A 26009-nucleotide genomic window follows, 5' to 3' on the forward strand; every position below is an offset into this window, starting at 1 on the left:
CTACAAATAATACCATATAAATGCTTACAGGGCACCAGCTATTATACAGAGCTGGGCACGTTTAATATTTTTAAACTCTTATTACAGCATACTAAGGGGTTAGCCCTCTGTCGCTAAAGTAACAGAAAGAAATACAGGCCTTACAACATTATTAATTCAGTAATAATTTAATATCGGTAACTGACTACAACCAGAGCAAGGTAACAGTTCAACAGAAAAACAATCTGCAACTCCCATGTTAGGAGAACATCACTCATATCTAATAGGAAGACTTGGACACGTGTGCAATATTAATTCTGAAAAAAAGGCTCAAGATTTCAATATATCAAAAACATGCAATCCATTATGGCCCCCGAAAGCGCACATTCTAGAGTTTCGTGAAGCCAGCTACACTGTATGAAGGTGGAGTTCAGTAAGATTTAACAAACACAGATTTAATTAGTCTCCAGTGAAAACAGCCTCATTAACATGTGTTCTTTAAATAATCCAAAATTAAATTAAACACACATAGAAACAAATGTAAAATAAATTTCAGAGATCAACATAGCTTTTCACAAGATGAACGTTTCAAAAGTACATATGAAGATCGTTCATTCAACAAATGTTAAGTTATTATAAATCACTATAAAAGCACAAGAAATATTGTTATACATGTCTTACAGGAGAGACATGTTTTATTTTAGAAGTTTAAGATTCTGCCAACAAAAATGAAAAGGCCCTTGAACACATCATTCAAAAAAACTTCTGAAAAGTACGCCTGCTTACACAAGTAGAAAGCCCCACCCCACCCTCGCACAGCATGCTGTTCAATATGAAGAATACGAAACATACCACATTAATATTTCTGATTTGGACAGATCACACAATGGACAGTTTACACTTTGGACAATTTTGGACAGATGTTTGCAAATCATTGTCTTGGACATTTACATGATTACCTGGAGACAAAAAAAAAAAAAAACACCATTCTTAAAATCGCTATTATAAAATATATAAATTTCTATTCATAGTGGATATGGAAGGATATTAAACATGCTCATGAGAATACAAACTCTACACAATTTACAACATTTCACTTGGCAACTGGAATAATCCCTTGAAGGTGTATCCGTATTTACAGACAGACAATACTGGTTCTATAATAGATTTAACATCAAATGAGCTACAACTGGTACAGAATACAATCAGGTCAACTTAGAAAATAGAAAATTCTATTTCAGTATTAAAGTCAAATCTAGCAGCCGCTCCCAAAACAGGTGTGTTGTTAAGTTGATCAAAGAAAGACCATGTGTCAGCATGAGCAAGATATTCTTGGTTCCATAGTTTACAGAGTGAAACTCTTCCCCTTGTTTTTTTAGTGCAACAATGACCCAACTTTGACCTTATTCCAAGGGAGAGGTCATCACACGTGTTAATCACATGTAGTTAACACCAAGGGAGATAACCTCCTTCTGCCACATTTTTGCATATTCCACTTTGATCTCGTGATTAAGGCAACACTCCGTGCTTTGATGGGTTAGCAAACATTACGGCTTTGCAGAAAATGCAAGTTTTTCAGTGAAGGCAGAGAAATGTTCTTAACACATACTTCAGATAACACCAGGCAAACATGTGAAATGGTTGAGTAATAACAGTACTATAAGATCTGATTTTAATAACTGAGATTGGAAGAAAACTTAACTGACCCTGATACAACAAACTGACATGATGATAATGCTAAACACGCAGGATTTTGTGGGCAGTGAGAAATTTTGAGAGTTAATACAGCTCCACAGCAGAGCTCAGATACCAGCTGCTTACACAGACAACCTTAATACCTTTCAAACATATTCAACATTTCCAAAACCCAAGACCTATGCATGTAACTTTAAATAAATGATCAACAAAAAATTTGTACGCAATTACATGTAACTGTGCGGTCATACCGAATCTACATATTCTGTATTTGTATAACATCACCTAGCACTAATAATTAACAAAACGTATGCAATGTGTATACAAATGCTTTAATGTGTTTTAATTAACAAGCCTGCATCAGAGGCTGATTCACCTTGACCATTTTTGACTTAAGTAAGAACTAAAAACTTTACTATATTGTGGAGTTTCTAGCGTTCCCAATTTGAAATAGGTTGGTCTGAACACAACACACAACAAGAGGTTGCATTTTTCATTTCTAAGATCCAAAAAAGAGCATTTCCAACAGTGCTTAAAGTCAAAAATGTTTTGGTGAAATGGCCCCACTGTATCACCGGTGAGAAGATTCACACCTCTATCCTTCAGGTCATAACATAATCATAACGGGTATAAATTAACACAAACATATGAAAGGATATCCAGAATATGTGCAAAAAGAAGATTTAAACTCATCAAGAAGCTAAAAAGGTTGCTATACAAAAATCTGACCACTACCATACTTGTATTTTATATCTTATAGGTGAAAAACTGAAAGCTTTTCTTCAAGATGTTTGTCCTCTTCGTTCCATTGATACCTCTGATTACGTGGAAGCACTGGATTCAGTGTTGGAGGAAGGCCACAAAGATGTGCATTAAATAGGACATGCTCATTTAATCTTCACCAATCATTCTGAAGGGCACCAAATACAACACTCCCCCTTTGTTGTTCTCCACCAATCAGCTGCAGTCTTGGTGAGCTATAGCATGTCATCCAGCCAATCAATCACCTCCTGCTGATGGGGATACTGTAAAGGAAAACATAGAGCCAGCAGATTAGCAAACACAAAGAGTAACATTTTAATACACCATGAACAAGTCATTCACAGAATCCCACCAGCTCACCTGCTACAGCACTCAACTAGATAATGGAATCAGAATAAAGATGAAATTGTAAAGTATTGTGGTGGTAAGGGTGCCATGGTGAGGAGTTTGTGCACAAAACTGAGACAGTGGTCTTTGAAATGTAAATCGTGAACTGCATGCAGCAATCCGTGAACAATTCCAACACTGTGAATGGCTGAGCAAATGTTGAGCTATGATAGTAAAAAAATTTCATTGTTGGGTGTTCGAATACCAACTCGCAGGAGTGGTCTTTGATATGCAAATCGCTTCCCTTGATTGGCTATCTGTGTACTAAAGGTGGCCACTGCAGCCCTCTGATTGGCTGAGTCAATACTCAGCTGCTAACAGTCAATGTCTGTGCAGACGGTGTAACCATTTCATCACAGTATATGAAGGCACATGCATCGGCCAGTGTCATAGGCTCCTAGTACTAACATAGATGTGGACAGCTTTCTACAGATACCGTGTATACCAGATAAATTGGTATACACCAACATAAATTCTTATACTCTCCAAATCTGGTAAAGTATCTTGAAAGACAAAAAGCTTATCTAGATAAGTGATTGCATAAGAAACTGTAGGCCAACACAAAAGATCTGTAGAAATCTGTGTTTTCAGGAGAACTGAATGAAGTCATAAACAAAACATAACCCTCTATCGTCGTATTGCCGTTATCCGGGATGTAAAAAAGGAGCTAAAAAAACTCAACCTTCCGTCTGAGAATGTGCATTTACACACCATACCTTAAACTGGGATAAAAAAAGCCTAACCTTCAATGCATGTGTGATAGCCCAATATACAAGAGCTAAAAAAAAAAGCTTAACCTGCCATCCAAGAATGTGAATTTACACACTATACGTTTGACTAGAAAGCTAAACAAAAAAGTTTAACCTCCAATGAATGAATGAGAGCCCATCATACATGTACAGGAGCTAAAAGGAAAAAACTTAACCTTCAATCCATGTATGAGAACCCATTATATAGGAGCTAAAAAATAGTTTAACTGGACACCAACACCCACCCACCCCCCTCCATAACACCTCACCTTACTTCGTACAGGGGAGCTGAAAAGCACATTGTGTTGCTTTTGTGTTTGTTCTTTTCTTTTTTTTTGCTATTAAGAGCAAAAGAGTTTGTAGTGACGCAGCCCAAAATGTTGCTGCACATGTACAAAGTAATCTCCCTTTGCATACTTATTTCTAGAGATATGATAATGTCTGCGGCAGCTATCCAGATGCCAAATAAACAGACAGGTGTTTTGTGGTGAGTATATGCAACTACCAGCCCTTATGTTATGGATGTACCAACTGACTTTTGCAACCTCAATAGGTTCACAGAGCAGATGAGAAACCAAGAAGATATTTTTTTATCAAATGCTAAATAAGACTGAACCTACAGCTTTGGTTATCCTGCAGAGGAGCTGGACACAAACACGCAAAAATCACTGCAGGAAAATCACTTTGCTTAAAACAGATTTTTCCTATATATTTAAATTTCATCTCTTGGTCAAAAATAAAATTTGGCACATATTTATTTATTTATTTATTTGATCGGTGTTTTATGCCATACTCAAGAATATTTCACTTATACGACGGTGCCAAGCAATATGGTGGGAGGAAACTGGGCAGAGACCAGGCAAAATCCATGACCGTCCACAGATTTATCTGGCATATATATAGTAATACATTTATTTGATTCAAGGTTAATGGTGTACAACATACTCAAAAAATTCTCACTTATATGAACGTGGTCAAGCTTATGGGTAAAGGAAACTCCAATGCACAGAGTAAACACTATCCTTTGCCAGTTTCCTGACAAATCTGCGGACTGTAAAGCCAGCAACATTTGGATTTAAGCCTGCAACCACAGTGCTCATGCATCCCTCTGTTGGGGCAGGAATAGCGCTTTAGACGAATGAGCTTAGCAGTAATACGTATTCTTGCTTTCTGTGTAAAATGTTTTTTCATGCATTCACAGCAATGATGCAGAGGCAATGTTAAATATGCTACAGTAATGAAGGAGGAATAAACCATACAACATAACAAATTAACACATCCAACGATCAAGCCAAATCATCAGCCATACTAACAATAACATGCTGCACAATCATATCTGTAGCACTGGTGCAACATTCAAATAAAACATATACAAGTCAAATAAAACAAAATGCAGTCTTGGGCACAATTTCTCATGAATGTCATTAATCCATTTTGTCATATTTAACGATGTATTGTAAGGCTTTATAGAGAACTTACAGAAACCAAATTTACCCATTCTTAATTCTGGACACTGATATAGAAACTCTTTGAAAAACAACTTTTTTCTTCTATAAATTCCTTTCTCATCACCCTTTTTTCGAAATCTCCCTAAGATAGCCTAAAAAAAAACCCCACTTTATCACATAAGATGAAAATAGAAAGTTGATTTGTAAAAATTTTGGTGGGCTATTTCTAAAAGTTAGAACTTGCTAGACGGTCTAAATCTGCACAAATGTGGATTTATTTATTTATTTGATTGGTGTTTTACGCCGTACTCAAGAATATTTAACTTATACAACAGTAGCCAGCATTATGGTGGGAGGAAACCCGGTAGAGCCCAGGGAAACCAACAACAATCCGCAGGCACAAATGTAGATGAATACGGTATCATGGCAATTATACCCAGTTGTAAAACTACAGCTACTACTGAGAAACATTAGCTTTTTGGCTAAACTCCCTCATATATTTGCTCATGAGCTTAAACTTGTCAGCCAATCAACAGCCATTTTACCTGGTGGTGGATGATCCGGAGCCCTTGCGCTGTTTCCTGCTGAACCCCTAGAAGCGCAGGAGAGAAGAGAGAATGCTCATACACCAGAGTGAACCATAACAAAGAACCATGCTCATCACAACATCCAACTTCTCCATGTGCTCACACAGAATCACCAGTAACTCACACTTCAGTCAAAGTGAAGAACTGAACTTCAGTCAAAGTGAAGAACTGACCTTCAATCACAGTGAAGAACTGACCTTCAATCACAGTGAAGAACTGAACTTCAATCACAGCGAAGAACTGAACTTCAATCAAAGTGAAGAACTGAACTTCAGTCAAAGTGAAGAACTGAACTTCAATCACAGTGAAGAACTGAACTTCAGTCAAAGTGAAGAACTGAACTTCAGTCAAAGTGAAGAACTGAACTTCAATCAAAGAGAAGAACTTCAATCAAAGTGAAGAACTGAACTTCAATCAAAGTAAAGAACTTAAGGAAACCACTCAACCCTCAGTACCATGTTGACTGTTCATCTGACTATTAAACTACTTCTTTGCACAAACCCAGACAGTTTATGGCACCACAGATTGAAAATTAGGTTCATGCCTGGCCAAGTTATAATGGTCACATTAGTGGTCTGGAGTTACCTATATAAATAGCATATGGTCATATAGCAAAACTCAGATACAACACAATTTTAACAGGTTTTGATCTCAATACCCTTTTGGTCATAAAAATACCCAGAGGTTAGCAGTCAACATTTTACCACCAGGACTGAAGTGTGAATACTGACAATTTGCTTGTTTGAAATGACAGCAATGCTTTTAACATGCAAAATTTGCTTAGTTTTATATTTGAACAGGACTATGAAACCATACAATGAAGAATTCTCAAGCAAACTTTCAAATAACAATGAAAAGACGGCTTCAGATGTTGAATGAGAGAGGTTCTTTTTCTTTCCAAAAAGAAAAGAATCAATAAAAAATCAAATATAAGCCAGTGATGAAAACGATGTTAGAAGATATGGGCTTCAAGAACAATATGTACAAGCCAAATAACACTGTTTTACAATATGTACATAGGATATATGTAGGTTTTATTTACACCAGCAAATATTTCCAAAACACATCTGCTTTATTCATGTATACCCAACCACCACCAATTGTTCAATAAAAAAAAAATGAGATGAAGAGAGAAAATTGGGAAATTGGGTAGGGTTTCGCTTACATTTCCACTAATACCTGTGCATGAATATAGGATTTAACGGTATCAAGTCAAGTTCAGAAAATGTCAAAGAAAACCACTAAGCGATTTGAACATATATCAGCCACATGTACAAATTACCACAACAAATATAGATTACGACAAAATTTGTTTATCAATAAATAAAAGGCACGAATACTAATGCATGCATCACTTGAATATTATTTGGTTTAACAACAAAGAAAAGAAACATTGCAGTTACTGATTACATAGTTCGTCATGCTGAACTACATCAAACACATCACAGCAGAAGACTACATGTACATTCATCTGTAAGTTAAATGAAATTTTGCATGAATTAGAACCAAATTTGATGGGTGAGGAGATACTGGGTCTTGGTGCTTAAATGAAATAATATTTCTCTCTTTCACAATGAAAGAAGAATTTAATGGACTATTAAAATTTACATCAGCGAAGAAGACTTTAAATTTATCGCTTTAACAGAAATTATAATCACTAAAATGATCACGGGAGATAGCGTACGCTATTTCTCAATTTGCAGTGTCAAGGTCACATGAAAAGCTAGCTGGTGGCATATTTCAATTATGCCAGGCTGACAGGACCGGAAAACACCAGATCAAGATGGGGGACAAGCGATTTTTGCTAGACTCACAAATTAACAATCTATTACGTTGTCATTGTGTTTTTGTCACTGAGCTCACAGTGATGTTCTAAAGGCTTGATATTTGCTCCACAAAGCAACAAATTAATCTGAACTTTCGCTAATTTCTTTTATTTGCTAAAATTAAGACATGAAGGTAACATAGGATCTTGCAGGCACCATATTCGTTTATCGCCAGGGCATTTTATGTACATGCAAGTAGTCGTGTAACTAGTGCATGTCCCAGTTGACTTTCTAACAAAATATTGAACATTTCTTTTATGTGAGGACATTTTTGGACTCTGGTATTTATAGTAGCTGCATTTTTAGAGGCAAATGAATGTCATGAAATATTACTTTGGCTGTTGGAGGTTATATTCTCTAATAGAATATTATCATACCTTCAAAACAAATCTCCAAATGGGCCTTTCAAACATCAATCAAATCAGCCATGCCCAAATAAACAATGGACCAACTTTTAGATTATTAACTGCTGCCCTGCATATTTGACAAACTATTGAGATTTAAACCTACAACTGCTTACAAGTTTTGGCTTACACTGAAACTGTAAAGCTATTAGCTATGTTGACCAGAAAACCTTTAGTTCTTGTCTTTAGTTAATAATCAAAGCAGCAAAAAGCTAGTAACGAACATGGGATGAATTGTTTGTTAGCGGTAAGAAATTCATAAAGCAATCAAACAGCTAGTCACGTGTTAGTTGTGCCAATCAGTACCCTTGTACTTACAGGGGAGGATTGTTTTGAAAAGTTCATGTGGGCATATAATTGTACCCCAACATCTTTATGTCCCGCCTCCATCGCTATTGACAATGCAGTGCTGCCATCCTGAGCCATAGCAAAGAAACAACAACAGCAAATAAATAAAACCACAATAATAATACCACAATACTGAAAATAAAACACAACCAATTACAAGTACAGAAAATCAAAATCCTTTATGGGCATTTTTATGTTGAAATGGCTGACTCCAGTTTTTAAACCATGAAACTTACTAATATACTAGGGTCATGTACATGTCAATTTACAAATTTGCTAAATTAAAAAAAACACAGTCAGCTCTTTCAAACTTAAAAATAAACTTCTGCACACACATACAGGGAAAATTTCAAGAAAAATCACCAGTGCAAACATAGAGAGAGTGAATTAAAAATCTCTTTCACCTTCAAACAAATACAGTGCACAGTTACAACACTTGTCATGAATACGTGTATATGACCTACCCAGTGTGATGAAACAGTTGACATTGTATAAAAGACAAAATAATGAGCTAAAGTAGCTAACGACTGTCTGAAAGTCATATGTCGATGTTAAAGTAATGTTAATGTCTACATTACCTGTAACAAACTGGCAATATACTTACATTATCTGTGAGGTTTGCGTCACAGCCTGGGTGAGCCAGCAAGGTTTTCACAACCTCTGTGTGGCCATGTTCACACGCACACATGAGTGCTGTGGAGCCGTCATCATCTTGGATATTGACCTCTGCCCCTGCTTCCAACAGCATCTGCACCATCTCTTGACGCCCGTGACTGACGGCCAGCATCAGTGCAGTTTGACCAGCCTACAACACATACACAAAGTTGACAGTGCATTTACATTTATAAGCAATTATACATATCTTAATGACAATGAAATTCAGTCATCACAATGTAAAGGGTTTCGCAAGTTTTCATTTCGCTTGCCGGCATCTTTGCCAATTACTATTAAACCACTTTGTTTCAAAAAATATAAATATATAACAGTGGAATATTTAGATACACAGGACTGTAAATCTAAAAATATATTATGTAGATGCATTATATATTTATACATAATATTATTTGTATAAACATATAATAGCTAGATGTATTACATACAGGTATTTATACGTATAATATTTATAGATAGTTTAGACTGTATACCATTTACATTTTTTGAATGAAAGAGGTCAGTCACTTGATAAAAGATCCCAGCAAGTGAGTCAAAAACTTGTGAAAATGTTTTGCATCTACAAACTGATGCCATTCAACCCACACAGGACTGTCAGTCTAAAGCAGAATATAATACACATAATGCTAATACTCCAACAGATAGTGGCAGAAGCAATTAATGTATGAATGCTTAGGGTTTTAACGTCATACTTAACACGTTTTCAGTCTGATGACAATGAAGAGTCATTAGGTGTGTGTACATATACTGTGTCTTCTTCTGACAGGGCCCATGTCACTAAAGACATTAAACCCCAAGCACTCACTCACTCATGTCACTAAAGTGTTGCCGCCACTGAAGCATCATGCCGAAGACACCAGACATGACACACAACCCAATCACATTATACTGGCACCGGGCCAAACCAGTCCTGTTTCATTGCTCTAGCCTCTACACGCTGAGAGCCAAGCGAGGCAACGACAGGTACCATTTTTTTTAGTATGAACCAACCCGGGTTTGACCCTGGGTCTAGGTGGACGCTCTTACCATTAGGCTGCTGAAGCCTTTTTAAAAGTATCCCACTCTATCAGTTTTATTTCATGGTTAGCAAGAAACTGAGGTCCTTCTTTATTGTTTTCTTATTAAACTGTTAAAATTGCTTGCATATCTTTTAATGTTTTCTATACAGTTTAGCTGAAATAATGCACTTATATTAAAGGGGGAATTGTCTTGAAATTGAAACTAAAACCAAGCTGGTACAAAACCATAGTAATAATGAAAAAAAATCACTGCAGTTGACGTATTACCTGTGAAGCCTTAGCATTAACATCTCCGGCATCGAAAAGTTGCTTGACCACGTGGACATCTTTGCCTGTCTGTACACTTGAGAGGGCTGCCAGCATTATGACAGAGTAGCCTGCCTTGTTTTGTTTGTCCACACTGACCAGTCCTGTGTCCAGCAGTAGACTGACCACCTCAAAATTACAGTGAGACACAGCGTAGTGAAGGGCTGTGTTACCCTGTCACAGGAAAACAACACTTTAAATTATACTCTGTCATGTTCCCATGAGGGGAGTTACAACAGCAACAACAACAAGATAAGAAAACTCAAATAGGCTAACAGTCCCTCCTGCCTTTTTCATCCATAAATGTCCTCCATCAAACAACATGTACCCCAGTGGTCTACAAGAGCAGCTGCAGCCTGACAGTTTTCTGGGTAGACACTAAATGACTAAAATTTGTATTTATTTATTTATTTCACTGTTGATTTACACACACTAAAGAATATTTCATTACACAGCTGCAGCCAACATCATGGTTGGAGAAATTCTGGCAGAACCTAAAATTTTGTCCATGGCCATTTAATGGTGCAGATTTTAAGAGTGTTTTTGATATTGGGAAGGGGTTTATATTTCATTTATTTATTTGATCGGTATTTTACGCCGTACTCAAGAATATTTCACTTATACGACAGCAGCCAGCATTATGGTGGGTGGAAACTGGGCAGAGCCTGGGGGAAACCCACGACCATCTGCAGGTTGCTGGCAGACCTTCCCACGGACGGCCGGAGAAGAAGCCAGCATAAGCTAGGCTTGAACTCACAGCAACTACATTGGTGAGAGGCTTCTGGGTCATTACATTGCGCTAGCGCATTAACCGACTGAGCCACGGAGGCCTCCTGAAAAGCATTTATAGGTTTATTGGTACAGTAGGATGATGTCTTATTGTAAAAAAGTCAACTTCGGACCAAAAATAATAGCAGGTGAATTATTAGGTCATTTACAGCATATGCTGAAATTTCTGTTCATTCACATGTTAAAATCTGCGGAAATGGGCTATGATGCTCTGATGCAAAGAAAATGGTTTCCCAATCCATGCATCATGTTTAAATCAACAAGTTTCCATAACCATTGGAGAAAGTTCTTTCGCCTAAATTCACCACAAATACATCAAATAACCAATCCAGCTCAAAACAAGATCACCTATGTTTACATAATTCCATCAAACTTACATTGTTGTCTGCGATGTTGATGATGTATTCGAGGAGGCGTCTGGAGATCTCGTTAAAGGAGGACAGGTAATCCTCGACCATATGAACGCTGGAGAGCTTCTGACTGGATGCCTTGAACCAATCCCCCTGGATCACGTTCAGACATGCGTTCTGCAGATGATAAAACACACAGCTCATGATAGGCAGTACATACGAACTGATGGCCAGCTTAGGCAAACTGAATTCCAGGCTAGACAAACAGACAGCCATGACAGACAAACTGATGGCCAGGCTAGACAAACTGAAGGCCAGCAAAGACAAACTGATGGCCAGGGAAAACAAACTGACAGGCAGGCAGGACAAATTGACAGCCAGGATGGACAAACTGATGGCCAGGATAGAAAAACTGTCAGCCAGGAGAGACAAACTGATGGCCAGGACAGACAAACTGGCAGCCAGAAGAGACAAACTGATGGCCAGGATAGAAAAACTGGCAGCCAGGAGACACAAACTGATGGCCAGGATAGACAAGCTAGTGACTAGGATACACAAACTGACCATTCTTTCAATGGTTATGTCACTTTACCGTATTTTGACCCAGACAATTCTTAAAAAGTTACCTAGTTACTATGGTAAGTATTAGTTTATCACAAGAAACTGACTTTCCCATCACATCTTACGCACCATAGCATATAAGTAACATTCTAGTACCACTGTTTAGTAGGGATGCAAAAGCTTCCCTACAAAATTTTAGAGGAACATTTTTTCTCTTTTGTTCCTTTAAGCAGTTAGATTTTCATTGAACCAGACATTTACCAGCTCTTTAGTCTGCACAGTTGTAGAGTCTTCCAGGTACTTGGCCAATACTTTACAAGCCAGTGACATCTCTGATGACAACTCATATCTGTAACACAGGACAAACAGTTCAAGTATTCCACATATAATAAGCCATTGTGATTTTCTTGTTTTACTATTTATTGACTTGACTGGTGTTTTACTATATACTTACTTGACTGGTGTTTTACTATTTATTTACTTGGGTTATGGTGGTGAAGGGGCATTTGAAGATGTGGGGAGTGGGGATGTGGGGAGTGGGGTTGCTTTGGGGAACAAGTCTATGTACATGTATAAGCCCAACACCTGGCTAATTGCTACAGTGACATCGCACGGAAGGAACTTATGCATAAATGGGCATTGCACTTTCAAGATAGCTTACTAGCCCTAAAAATGAAAAATAACATTTTTGTCTGCACTATCTATAATATCATAATCAATGAACATTTACAATCACTATTTCATCATTAGATTTCATGAATCCTTTCACTCACGTTTCTCGGATGTTCTGGTCATACATTACAGCCCCTGGCATCCCCTTGGCAATGGCCTCATCATCTTCACATGTATAAACTATGTTACCCTGCCTGCCATCATATGATCCTTCTTCAAAGCTGCTGGTTGATTCGCTGTCTGAATGATCACTTTCTTCCGAACTCGTTGTGTCATACCTGTACAGAAAGCAACAAATGCACAGGTTTACTTATCAACTTTCCTTGAAACTTGTAATACTAATGATACATGTAGTTTGATGGATGAAATGAGCAAATACTTTGCTGTCATAAAAATCTTTATGATGGAAATTTTTCAATTCACTGACTTTTTTTTTTTTCATACTTTAACCAACCATCTCACACCAACTTTACCCCAAACAGTAAGCTTACATTCTTTAGGCCACATTTGTTAACTACATGTGTAACTGCCACTAGACTCATAGTGCTTCGTTCACACTGTTAACTTCATGTGTATCTGCAATTAGACTCATAGTGCTTTGTTCACATTGTTAATTATGTGAGTAACTGCCACTAGACTCATAGTGCTTTGTTCACATTGTTAACATGTGTAACTGCCACTAGACTCAGTGATTTGTTCACAAACTTGACCAACAGTTTACAGAATATCAGCAACGTTAAAATGCTGAATGAGAAAATTTTAAAAAATTATTTTATTAAATATACTTGCAGCAATCTGTACACGTACATATACTTTGGGCTTTCCTACTAAAATAAACAAAGTTGATGAAGTTTCAGCTGCATCTAGGCTTTCCTTACAAGCCACCTTGATTCAGTTTGCCAGCACGATACACGTGGGCTTAAGCTTAGTTCTGGTTGTAGGGACTACTTTTTTGACTTGTCTGTTATCGATGCCTAGACACCAGTACATGTGGTTGGTTCAGTACAAGCTGTTTGGGGAATATACTGGGCAGTTAGACAGTTTAACCGCCCACCTGGTTAAAAGGCTAAGCTGTATGAATTGCAAAAGACCAAATGAACATGTAGAAACGATGTTTTAACCACTAAACGCAAACACAAACTTGAAATCATACCCATCACAGAGTAGCCTTACAACAAGCATGCACTGAGGCACAAACAAGTGCATGCAGGACAAACACTGTGCTGTGGGCACAGTCCCAATTTATCACAGAATCATTGAGAAAATGCTGTCATATATATATTTCCATAAAGACAAAGAAATCTGCACACAGCAGGTAAAGATGGGCAATTTTATGATAATTTAAACACGAAATTATAATCTATAAAAAAATCCTTTATGTCTGATTTATTTCTTTTTATTTTAATGCTTGATTCCAATAGATATTTGTCAAATTCATGGTCATCTTAATATCAAATTCTGATTGTAATGACCACAAACTCGGAATAAAACAGAAGATCAAAACATCACCTACACATGTATGTAATATTATGTCCATGTATAAAACACAGTGATGTGAAAACTATGTGTAGTTCCCAGCTGAGTACGTCTTATTTTTCCTGTTTTCAACAATTTTTATGGCAAATTTATGTCAGGAACTGGTCCATGAGCAAACTGAGGGATATTATCAGCTACATGTGCATGTGCCATACAATGTGCAAAGAAATCCATATGTGTCAGCTAAAAAGCACATACATCAATTACAATTAGCTCTGGTATATACAGAATCTCAGCATACAAAACATGTCGCAAATGTTTCCAAGCATTACACACATGTTCAATGGAATCCTTGAATTCTGTAAATATCACGAGACAACAGTAATCTGTCTCATATAAACATTACAAGACAACAGCAATTTGTCTCATGTAAACATTACAAGACAACAGCAATCTGTCTCATGTAAACATTATGAGACTACAGCAATTTGTCTTATGTAAACATCATGAGACAACAGTAATCTGTCTCATATAACCATTACAAGACAACAGCAATGTCTCATGTAAACATTACACGACAACTGCAATCTGTCTCATATAAACATTACAAGACAACAGCAATTTGTCTCATGTAAACATTACAAGACAACAGCAATCTGTCTCATGTAAACATTATGAGACTACAGCAATCTATCTCATGTAAACATTATGAGACAACTGCAATCTGTCTCATATAAACATTATGAGACAACAGTTATCTGTCTCATGTAAACATTATGAGACAACTGCAATCTGTCTCATATAAACATTACAAGACAACTGCAATGTCTCAAGTAAACATTACAAGACAACTGCAATCTGTCTAGTAGAAACATTATGAGACAACAGCAATTTGTCTCATGTAAACATTACAAGACAACAGTAATTTGTCCCCTGTAAACATTACAAGACAACAGCAATCTGTCTCATGTAAACATCACGAGACAATAGCAATCTGTCTAATGTGAACATTACAAGACAACAGCAATCTGTCTCGCCTGCTTTGGTTATGAGAGTACGGGTTTTGCTCTTTCTTTCTAGGCTTTCCATGCAACATTGCAACTACTGTGCAACAATATGAAACCAAATTTACAATCAATAAAGCTTTGTTTACAGTTCGGACAAAAGCCGCCACAAAGAACATAATGTACGATGTAAAAAGGCGATCAAAAATACAGGTAAATCTGAATTATAGGGGATATATGTCAAGCTGAGGATCATGAAAAGTAATAGTACGCGAGGTGAGTGGAACATCACATTCAAGCTTTATAGGGCAAATATACATGAACATTACAACAGGCATTTATATGTATACAGTCACTTGTTTCTGCTTAGCACAAAAACTACTCCTTCAAGACTAGGTACAAATAAGTCCACATACAAGTACCTGATCGAAAGTGAAAACACAGCCTGATCACAGTTTGATCTGTGTTACGAGGTCACTTATCACTAGGTGGCATTGTTGTGCTACTAATTCAAATCACAACAAATATTCACTCTCTGAGGCAAAACTCCAATGAAATGCACCAATGAAAACTTTTGTGCCCTTATAACTTTTGAGCATAACATTTGAGAAATAGAGTTGTGAAGCCTGTTATAAATAGTGAGAAGCATGTTGTCATCAGTTTTTAAATTTAGTCTTTGCTGTTCATCATATCTACCCTTTCACACTAATTTATAGAATGACTATGTCTCTACAGCAATGCTACAATGTATACAAACAGTATCTTTTGCATACAACCTTGCTCGTAAATACATTGTAAATACAAGATTTGACTACATAATTTTCTTATGCTGCAGAAAAAGTGAGTGTATACCTAGACAATGTTTAAAACTAGGCAAAAACATTCCATTTAAATACATAAACCTGTTTTCCTTACCTTCTCTGAAACCTAGAACAGTTAAAACAAAAATATTGTAGGCCAGCACTACTTGTCCAATTATACATGTACCAATCATGATTGAAACTAAAATGTGTTTTCTGAAATACATGTATAATGAGTTAAATGCATAAGATTTGTTTTTCTGATTGACAGGTTTGTTTCATCACGCAGTTACATGTAAATGTATTGCTCCACACACATAAAGTATACATCAACTGGGAAAATCAACAACTTTTAATGCTGTTTGATCAAACACATGTTAGTATCTAAAAAGTTTGAAACTTCACTGTATATATCTATGGTAATATTTTTATTTAATGTTGATGTAAACTTCTTTTCATGGAAATCCTATAAAACAAAAAAATGGGAATACTTCTTTCCGTGTACTTACCCGCCAACAACTGATTCAGCAAACTTGATTTCCTTCTTAACTTGAGGCTCTGATGTGCTTCTCTTCATGATTGACTTCAGGCCAGTTTCTACCTGTCCATCACTCACGTTGCCATGAGAGAAGGCGTGTCTGTTGTGAAAGCCGCCACCATCGCTCTGCACACCCCCTGAAGATGATGAGGACATATAGGTCTTCTTTACAGAGCGCTCCATGCCAGGTCTACCACCAGAAGATCGCATTTCTGTGCTCATGCTGTAGGACCCACCTCCGCTTTGCATCTCCTCTCGGCTGAAGTCATCCCCAGCTGACAAGCGACTTTGCCCCATGTGGATACCACTGCCCCCACCTCCACTCATCATACCCACCCTCATCCCACCGCTGCCACCACTGCTATGAGAGGAGAACATGGATGAGCCACCAACCACACCACCCGAGGATGACCCAGAAGAAAAGGAAGTGCCGTATGATTCAGACATGCCAGAGGATGTCGACATTCCAGAAGTGGCAGATGATCCGGATAATCTTGAGCCACTAGATTCAAATGAGCTGGACTGTGACATGCCAGAGCCAGAGGAATGTAGCATCTCTGCTGAGCTGGATGAGAAAGACCCTCCTGAACCCCTAGACCCTCCTGAACCCCCAGATCCTCCTGAACCCCCAGATCCTCCTGAAGTGGTCACACTCTTTTTAATGGTCCTCTGTTTTTTGGGTCCTCCAATTCCTCCCACGGTTATTTTTGTTGTTTTGGTGTAGCCACCAGACTCTCTATTGTCTGACCCTAAAGCTTCTCTGTTCTTCATCCTGACCTGCTCCAGTTCTGCCATCACACCTTCTCTTGTCAGTCGACCCCCGCCAACAGAAAAGGACTGTTCCATCATCCCCGAGCTTTCTTCGTGATGCTGAGTGACATCTGTTCCTCCTACAACATGTTCCGGCACGCCTCCTATCTGCATCACATCCAGAGCATCACCCACTTTTCGTACCATGTACTCCTCAGTGGCTTCAGTCAGGGTGTCATCCTCCTTTTCCTCTTCCATGTCACCTTCCTCCAGACGCATGAAACGCGACTCACGGGTAGCTTGCTCTTCCTCCTGCACTGATCTCGAGGGTGTATACTCAATCACATCAGAAGAGCTGGTACCTTCCGAGCCTGACCTAACTTTTTTGATGTTTCTGTGAATGCTGACTGAGCGAGTCCCACCACCCACTCCCCCTCCTCCTCCACTGATACTGCTGCTACTTTCAAAGCTACTACTTCTGCCTCCATGCACAGAACTACTCTCGCTTCCCCCACCACCAAGCATCATTGTTCTCGTTGTTTGACTCCACTCCGAGTCCGTGCTGGGTCTGCTTGCAGTGATCTCCCTCTGCCAGCTAGTGCCCCCTTCTCTTTCATTTCCTCCCCAAGATGAGGAGGATATGCTTTCCTCATGAGTTGTTCTCTCCAGCTCTCCCATCATGTTCTGCACGTCAGCAGGGCTCAGCCTCTTTGTTCTCCGTACACTCTTCTCAAAGGTGGTTGGGATGGAGCTACTAATTTCCACCTCCCTAATAGTGGTCACCTGCTCGTCATCTTGTTTGGGGAGGTATTTTTTGTAATATCCTCCACCAGACACGTAGCTCTGTGAAGAAGCCCTCTGGTCACCACCTCCTCCACTTCTGGTCTCCCAAGTCTCCACGGTTGTCTGCTCTGATGTGTTACTCCCTCTATCTGCAACGTTAAACTGAGTGTTGGAAGAATTATCTTTAAATGTTATATCCATGTTAAACTTGTCTGAGGTCATCATCTTGCTCTCTGTGTTAACCCCAGTGTTTTGTGTTCGCACATTGGTTGTGTTACACCCTGTGTGCCGTAACACATCTGTCGCGAGGAAAATCTTCATTTCAGTTTGGGCGACCTTGCTTGAGGTTACTGTTCCATCCGTCATCGAAGCTGTACTGTAACAGCGCAAGGCTTCTGTATTTGACCCTTTGGGCACAAGCATCTTCCTGGGGGTGTTAGTACAGGCATCCAGTTTCCAGCCCTTTTCTGTGACAATGCCTTGGTTTCTAACATCTGCTACTGCCATCACCCCGACAGATTGCATCGATGTTAGAGGTCGAACAATCACATCCACAGTGTCGCTGCCACATCCTACTGTGCGTTTGTCAGACCAAGCATGCATGACACCAACGTCTCTTGTTTCAGCTGTCATTCTACAATTTACCCCAACAGTTCGGACATTCTTCTTCAGGACTTCCCTAACCATTGTCTTCCAATCCTCTCCCTCAAACTTGACGCTGATACCACCCTGAGACCCATCTGTCACGCCCACTCCAATCGACCGTGTGGCTGGTTTCTCAGACTCGGAGTTATAGGATATACCAACATCTCTGGTATGGACTTTGCATTCCACGCCCACATTTCTCTTCCCTGTTGTTCCTGGGGCTTGTCCTATGATGACAGTTCGAAGTTCCTTTTCATGAATATGATAACCACTACCTTTAGAGTCAAACACATTTCCATCTCCCACTCCAATGGTTCTTGTCAAAGGCTTCTGGTTATTAAGCAGATGCTGAGTGAAGGCAACCCTCGAAGATCTGAGTGTGTTCTCTTGAGCTGCCTGTGCCATAAAAACAGTCTCCTTTTCATGTGTGTGAGTGGTGGTCTGGTTGATGATGTTTTTCTCATACGGAGTAGCAATATGGGGCTGCAGTAGGTAGAAAAAGTCCACAGAGTTGTCACCTACTCCCACAGACCTTACAGAAGATCGCTGCTGTTGTGCCGCAAGGAAGTTGGACACAGAAGTCCTGCTGGATGAGTAGCCATAAGGTTGTGGTGATTGTACGGTAGTTAAGAAGCTACGTGTTTCTGTAACTCGGGAGTCAACTGGTTCATCAACAGAGTAATCTCCAACACCAATACTTCTCATGTTGAGTCGGCTGTTCTTTGCCTTTAACTGAAGATTAAGAAGGCGTTTTTCTTCTTTCAAAACAGAAATTCGGACTTGAAGAACTGGAATGGCTTTAACCTGTTCCTCTAGCTCTCTCATGCGTTGAAGGCTGATGGCCATGGCTTCTCGGATGGCCTGAAGCGAAGCTGGGCTGATATGAAGGCCTGGACACTGGGTGGATGTGACAGTGGTTGTCTGGGTGATTTCAGGAAGATGGGTGGCAATGGTTTCTGCCAGCTGAGCAGAAGTAACCCTAGTTTTGGTGATGTTCGTTGTGGTTTCAGTGAAACCTGTAGGTGGGTTTTCACTGGAGAAAGTGGACTGTGAGGATAAGGAACTTGTGGAATCTGTCCTGCTATTCATCGTCAGCGAGGCCCCTTCTTGGTACCCTCGGACCCGTGGGAACGTGTTGAACCTAGTGCTGACAGGACTCAAGCTGTCGTCACTCTCCACACTTGATTCTCTCATCTTCATCGGTGGCCGCATCATGTAGTCTATGGAAGCCAGCGTAGCCTCCACAGAAGAATCAATCTCATCCAGTATGATATTGGCTGCAGAGTCATCCTGAGCCACTTGAGAAATGAACTGCTCGCTGGAATGTACGACATCCGGGGGTGGGTAAGAGTGCATCTCTTGGTGGGAATGTTCCTGTTGCTGAAGGAATATCTCCATCGACTTTCTCAACTTTCTCTTTGTCTTTTTAATCTTCTTCAGTCGCCTCAGATAGGAGCCATTAGCCAAGGCATCACAATAACGCACAAAATCAACATCAATGTGATAGCCATATGGACAGCAGGTACATTTACCATTGATGTATGTCACGGTTTCTTCTGGTGGTCTCTCTGGTATAAGCTGTGGTACTAGCTCTGTCTTGGTTTCTACAAAAAAGAAAAAAAAAAAGGAGAAAAAAAAAGGGCAGGTCAGATATGAGAATAGTAAATCTCAATAAATACAAATTGTAAACATTCCATGCCTTCATTTTTAATCGAGTTTTACATCATAATAATTCAGCCACGAACATTAAAGTTAACATATGAAAAAATTCTCGGCCCATATTTACATTAAATTCTACATGTTTGGAAACTTTTGAAAATTATTAACTAACTATCTTCCTATGGAAAGTATTTGTACTTCACCGTAATTTTAGAGTGAATGTAAATATTTACAACATGGTCGACCCGATTGTAATTTTTGCAAGTTACAACTTTCGTAGCTTACAATCACTTGCTTGAGGGTGTTGATTGTAAGGTAAGGCTACAGCCGTGATTAGTTATTTACAATGAATTTAGGCTTATGACCCCTCTCTGCTGCCCATGAACACACCTTCAACAGTCTCAGTGACTATTTCCTTGGAATAGTTGTCATTGTCATAGTCTACCACCCTGGTCATGGCTGTGACGTCGGCGTGGTGGGGCCGTTCTACATACTGGACAGGGGAGTACATGGTAAGGCTGGGGGTGAGGGGCACTACTCAAAACCAACTACGGCGAAACGGGGACACATCACGGACCTGAAACATACAAAACAAAAGTATGCTTAAAAAAAAGGGGCAAATCATAACATTAACAAAACACAATTTACAAACCTTATTTACTTAACTTATTTTATTCATTTAAAAAAAAACTTTTTCCTACATGTACACTGATCACAAATAGTAGATAAGACAATAACAAAGCTACCAATTCCACCCTGGTCATGAGTTTACTGCTCTGTTAGCCCCACAGGAACAAGGCTGACCAGATCAAGGTCAAGGCCAACGAACTGTCATTTGATCCACATATCATATGCACTGTACAACAAGCCTCAGGACATTCAATCAAGGACATGTATACATGTGTACTTCTACATCTGCATATTATTCTAACAGTATGATGTACTTCTGTAATGTACACATTAACATATAGTTCAAAAAAAAAAAAAATACCGCTTCTGTCAATCAGATTGAGAGGTCATTTAGTACATTTACTTGAACTGTGTTACAAGGACTCAAACAAAACTTAGTCAGACTTGGAGATACATACCTATACATGTTATAAATCATAACCAGCTTTCGTTGTCATATTTTGCTTAAATATTGCCACTTACATGTATTCCTCATCCACTACTCAAACAAGAGATGAAGCCTTATTAAGACCAGTTACATGTAGTACATACGAATGGTAGGGGGAACTTATATATATATATATATATATATATATACATGTAGCAACATGTTTGTATGCATTTATGTGAATTTAACTGTACTATATTGTATCAATCACAAAACAACACTTTAATACCTGGGCCTAGTTTCACAAAGCATTCTTAACATTAGGTTCACTTAACTACCACCTCAACCAGTAATGTGGGCGTTACTTCGTCATGGTAGTTACAAGCTCGTAACTTCAAGAGAGCCTCATGAAATTTAGTCCAGTTTCATATTTAATATTAAACAACATGTCCTTCCTTTGCTCAAGATATGGATTTTACCAATGAATGGCAGATTTCCAACTGGCTCATGTATTATAAATGTTCTGTGTTGGCAGTAAACTACTATTGAAGAAAAAAAATCAATATTTGAGAATGTATTTTCTTAATTCTTAACAACTGATTTTCATTTCTTCAATGCCCTGGGGACATTGGCACAAAGTGATCGTAGCCAGTAAGTTCACTGTAACTACCATGGCGACATCTGTTTAAAACATATGCTATGGTGGTTGTATTTACCACTTAACTAACAGTTGCTTTGTTCAAGAGACCCCAGGTTCATATTTTCCAGGGCCTTGTATTTTTATTTTTATTATCACAAAGTTTCAAGGTTTTATACATATTCCATATACAAAACTTTAAACCCAAAAATCATATTGATACATTGTATTTCTAGAGGATACTTTGTCCCATTACCCAACATACTTTATCCAACCAACAGAACTTGAAAATGCAATGTGAAGAAACATAAATATTGTTTTACCAAAGAAAAACACAGGAACAGATAAGCCAAAGGATACTTTAGGTGTTACCGATTATCACAATCTAAGTAAATCAATTCCTGTACCCTATATTGCTTTGCTACCACTTTTCTTGATGTACAGTATCATACAAATGACATGTATTCCTGGTCTTGACAGCTAGAAAACTAAGTATGTACAAACAGTTCATGTTTGTTATTAACTTCATTATCTATTCAGAAGGGCTGGTGTACAGGGATAATATAGTCTTGGAGAGATGTCAATATTTCAAGACAATCTTGTGGTATAGTTTGACAAGCTGTCAGTACATGGTAAAATCTTCATCCCCTTTGAGCTGGGAGCTTATCTCTTGACTAGGAACAGGCCACAAATCAGCCCTGAAGAGGGTAAGTGAAAAGCCCCCAGCATGAGGCCCCTCACCATACTGATGCTTTCCAAGTCTTTTCTGAACTCCAGATACATGTATATGTCAAGCAGCCAAAGTTTGGAAAAGGAAATTCCACAGAAACCTCAAGAAACACATCTTTTGTTTCACTGCGGGCACAACAAACAAATACATGTATCCACAAATATTTAACATTGTAGGTCAAATTATGAATTCATAAATCATTCAACGAAAGTGTAAAAATGAAGTATTGGAATTAATCCATAGAAAGCCAGGCCACTAAGAAAATACCTCTTGTTATTTTAGCAGTTTTAGAGTTAACTGAAGTTAAATGTTTAGATTGCATGGTGGACTTTATGGCCCATATTTGATGATGTACGACCCGAGATACATTTTCACAGATGCATGTAATAGAAAGTCTTTAAATATGTCCAATTAACCATACAAGCTAATGAAAACATACAGACACTGTGATTATATCCAGTACTTCCATAATGCAAATTTCTACAGTTCAACACTAAGGGCTAAAAGATTTAAAGCAACTGTCAACATATATTTACATATATATTGAGATTTTCAGGAACAGATCCAGTGTAGCTTGGAGCGTATCTTCTTGTGGCCTGGAAGGAACAGGGCTAACCAAACATATACATAGGAAGCCTTTCAGGCATCCATAATTCATAAAATTTACAAATCTCGAACAAAAGTGCTACTTCAATGTGTGCCCAGATGGCCTCTACATGCCTTTCACTCTGGGAGGTGTTATATAAAAGCGTACAGATGAACGTCAATGGGCGGAGATTGAGAGGGACTGAGTTACAATAGAAAGCCTGAAATACTGAACAAAACACTACATACACGCTTGCCTGACCACCAACACAACATCTGAGAATGTCTATTATAACATCAGTCTGAAGACGACATATCAATAGCTACCAGCTTAAGCAATTCAAGACGCACCAAAAAAAAAAAAAAAAAGCTTACAATCAATGTCAAGATTTACAAATGCCATTTTTCAGCACGCATGAAATAGTGCACAGAGATGGCTCAAAGAAATACAAAGCTTAACTGCCAACTGAAATAAATCCCCACAAAAAATAATCAATACTAATGACATGTGAAAGCCAATAAAACTTCTAAATACTGTCTCAATCTTATTCAAAGCTTATTCTGAATGTCAAGTCTACTATAAAATCAGGATCAATTGATGATTTTTGCTCACTCGACAGAAATAAAATGTAGAGCACTTTAAGCAAATACATGTCTGATTTTGAGACCAGATTTTGAGTATGGTTACATGTTCACGCAAATGCATGTTGGTTACATGTTCATGCAAATACATGTCTGATAACACCAGATTTAGACTATGGTTACATGTTCATGTTCAAAGTCAACTTTGCTGCTGATCAAGAAAACATTAACTTCAAGCATATGTTGGTGATATGCAAACCTCTAATCCACACGAGAATGCCATCTTCAGCGAACACATTTGATTTCATTGTTCACACCTATCTGTAAACAATGTCACAACAGTAACTAGGGTTTAAAGTACACACAGAGACAATGCAGAATTAAGCCTCTTTATTTTTACAAATTCATTTTTTTAAATTCAGCCTCAGGTGTGACCCACTACATTTTGCAAGCATGACTGGAAAATTGTTACCACCCTATTGCCTCAACATTTTTGCATATCAAAGAGTAACTTTCAGTGTATTTTATTCACATCTTTAGTCTGATTTTGGAGACAAAACTAAAAAATTGATTGGATTGCCCAGTGTCAGGGTTCACATAAAGCATAATTTCATCAGTTAACACGGCCTTCAAAAATATGCAATCTTGCAAATATGCGAAAATGTTAAAGAATTACATACTACATACAAATATAAGAAGTATGGTTAACAGCGTACACTCATTATCAGAGCCTTGAAGGGCCCTGGATGCAACCATACTGATGTCACTTTACACTAACATGTACATGTAATTAATCACCACTTGTATACATAGAGGTCTTTGTTTCATAATGAAGCCAGGTGAAGCTGACAGGCAGTGTTCAAAGTCGACAGTAAAAAGAGCCTCAGGCCTACAAGACAGGTTTACCTGCCTGACTGCAATCAACTAACCCACACATTACACTGCGCAAACATCATGTCATAATTAATTCTGTAAAAGCAAAAAGTTTACTCAGCACTTTTTATTGAGTAATTAATGAGAAGAAATGTTGCCAGACCAGTTAGGCAATTCATAGCTGGAAACAGACCCTGAGTGACAAGGTGTCCTTGGTATCATGTTTACAGTCCATGACAATACACATAAACACATCCACAAGTACTAAGGTGTCCATATAGCCAATGGTAATTAAAATAGGTTACTAATAAGATTGTAAAAGTGAAATTATACATCATTTCAGGGTCATATATTGTTAGGGTCATTTGATGCCCCCATTTCATATCATAAGATCAAAAAACCAAGGTTGAGACGGTTTAAGGTACACCATCTGAGTGGTTGTTTTTTCTGTGGAAATTTTAAACTTGTGCTCCAAAAAATGTCCTATCCAAGGCCTCAAAATTGGAACAAAACTATGGGTTGAACAAATGCAGTTTACGGCAATCAATATTGCAGTTTTACTCCATTGCAAAGTTGAAACCTCATATCAGCCTGCTGGCTCATTATGTTTCAGCAGTATTGACCAAAGCAATGAGGTTCTTGACAATGGCAGGAAAGCAGCAGCTGTGGGGAAGTTAACCTTGCTGTAACCCATGCTGACCAGCCATTTCCAGGCTTACCAGCTATGTGTACATCCTTCACATGAACTGAGCACCAGCTGTTATGTCTTATAATATCATATAGATACACAGTTAACATAAACACATGGTTCACTCACTCATAATATCCTCATCATGTTAGTAAATGAAACATGTGGATAAAGCCTTCTGTCAGTGGCTATTTAACTGTTTAAAATTCAATAATTTGTTTAGTACATGTATGTCGTATATTTGTACATATTTGTTGCAATACAAAAGAAGACAAGAAAAAGAAAATGAACAATGGCCAAAAAATCACGAATCTGGTTGAAAAAATATTACTTTTGTACATAATGCTATCTATATATATACCTTTATTTTCTGAGGGTGACAAATGATGAACATTTACTCTGTCAGTTACAAGAACTGTGCTTCCCAGAGGCCTTCTGACAGGGTGACAAAACAAACACGGCATTTAGAAGTAAATATTCACAGTAACCAGACAAATAGTTTGCACGCATAACGGTATCAAAAGTAGCCAGAGATTCAGTAATTATGCTATTTGGTCAATGCACACAGTGTAAGACCGGTATATCCGAAAGATTTACTTGCTTGATATTTACATGTACATGCTGCTAGATATACTTGTACAGCTGTAT

General features: G+C 38.3%; 1 protein-coding gene across 4 annotated transcripts in view; it reads right to left on the bottom strand.

The window, feature by feature from the left end:
* Nucleotides 1–792: 792 nt before the first annotated feature.
* Nucleotides 793–26009, bottom strand: part of LOC135469610 (KN motif and ankyrin repeat domain-containing protein 1-like) — a 47480-nt gene continuing 22263 nt past the window's right edge. For 2 of the 4 annotated variants that reach the window (XM_064748111.1, XM_064748112.1), the window contains exons 2-12: nucleotides 20600–20786; nucleotides 16344–20154; nucleotides 15950–15961; nucleotides 12656–12832; nucleotides 12144–12231; nucleotides 11349–11498; nucleotides 10144–10356; nucleotides 8790–8990; nucleotides 8156–8254; nucleotides 5566–5612; nucleotides 793–2699 (exon numbers count right to left, since the gene is read on the bottom strand). In XM_064748111.1, coding sequence (XP_064604181.1) covers nucleotides 2678–2699; nucleotides 5566–5612; nucleotides 8156–8254; nucleotides 8790–8990; nucleotides 10144–10356; nucleotides 11349–11498; nucleotides 12144–12231; nucleotides 12656–12832; nucleotides 15950–15961; nucleotides 16344–20154; nucleotides 20600–20720 — 4941 coding nt within the window. In that variant the 5' untranslated portion in view covers nucleotides 20721–20786 and the 3' untranslated portion in view covers nucleotides 793–2677. The remainder of the gene's footprint in view (nucleotides 2700–5565; nucleotides 5613–8155; nucleotides 8255–8789; nucleotides 8991–10143; nucleotides 10357–11348; nucleotides 11499–12143; nucleotides 12232–12655; nucleotides 12833–15949; nucleotides 15962–16343; nucleotides 20155–20599; nucleotides 20787–26009) is intronic. The other 2 variants (XM_064748113.1, XM_064748115.1) reach the window with 2 other exon arrangements.

The sequence above is a fragment of the Liolophura sinensis genome, chromosome 7, assembly GCF_032854445.1.
Source record: "Liolophura sinensis isolate JHLJ2023 chromosome 7, CUHK_Ljap_v2, whole genome shotgun sequence".
In the NCBI taxonomy this organism is placed as follows: Eukaryota; Metazoa; Mollusca; class Polyplacophora; order Chitonida; family Chitonidae; genus Liolophura; species Liolophura sinensis.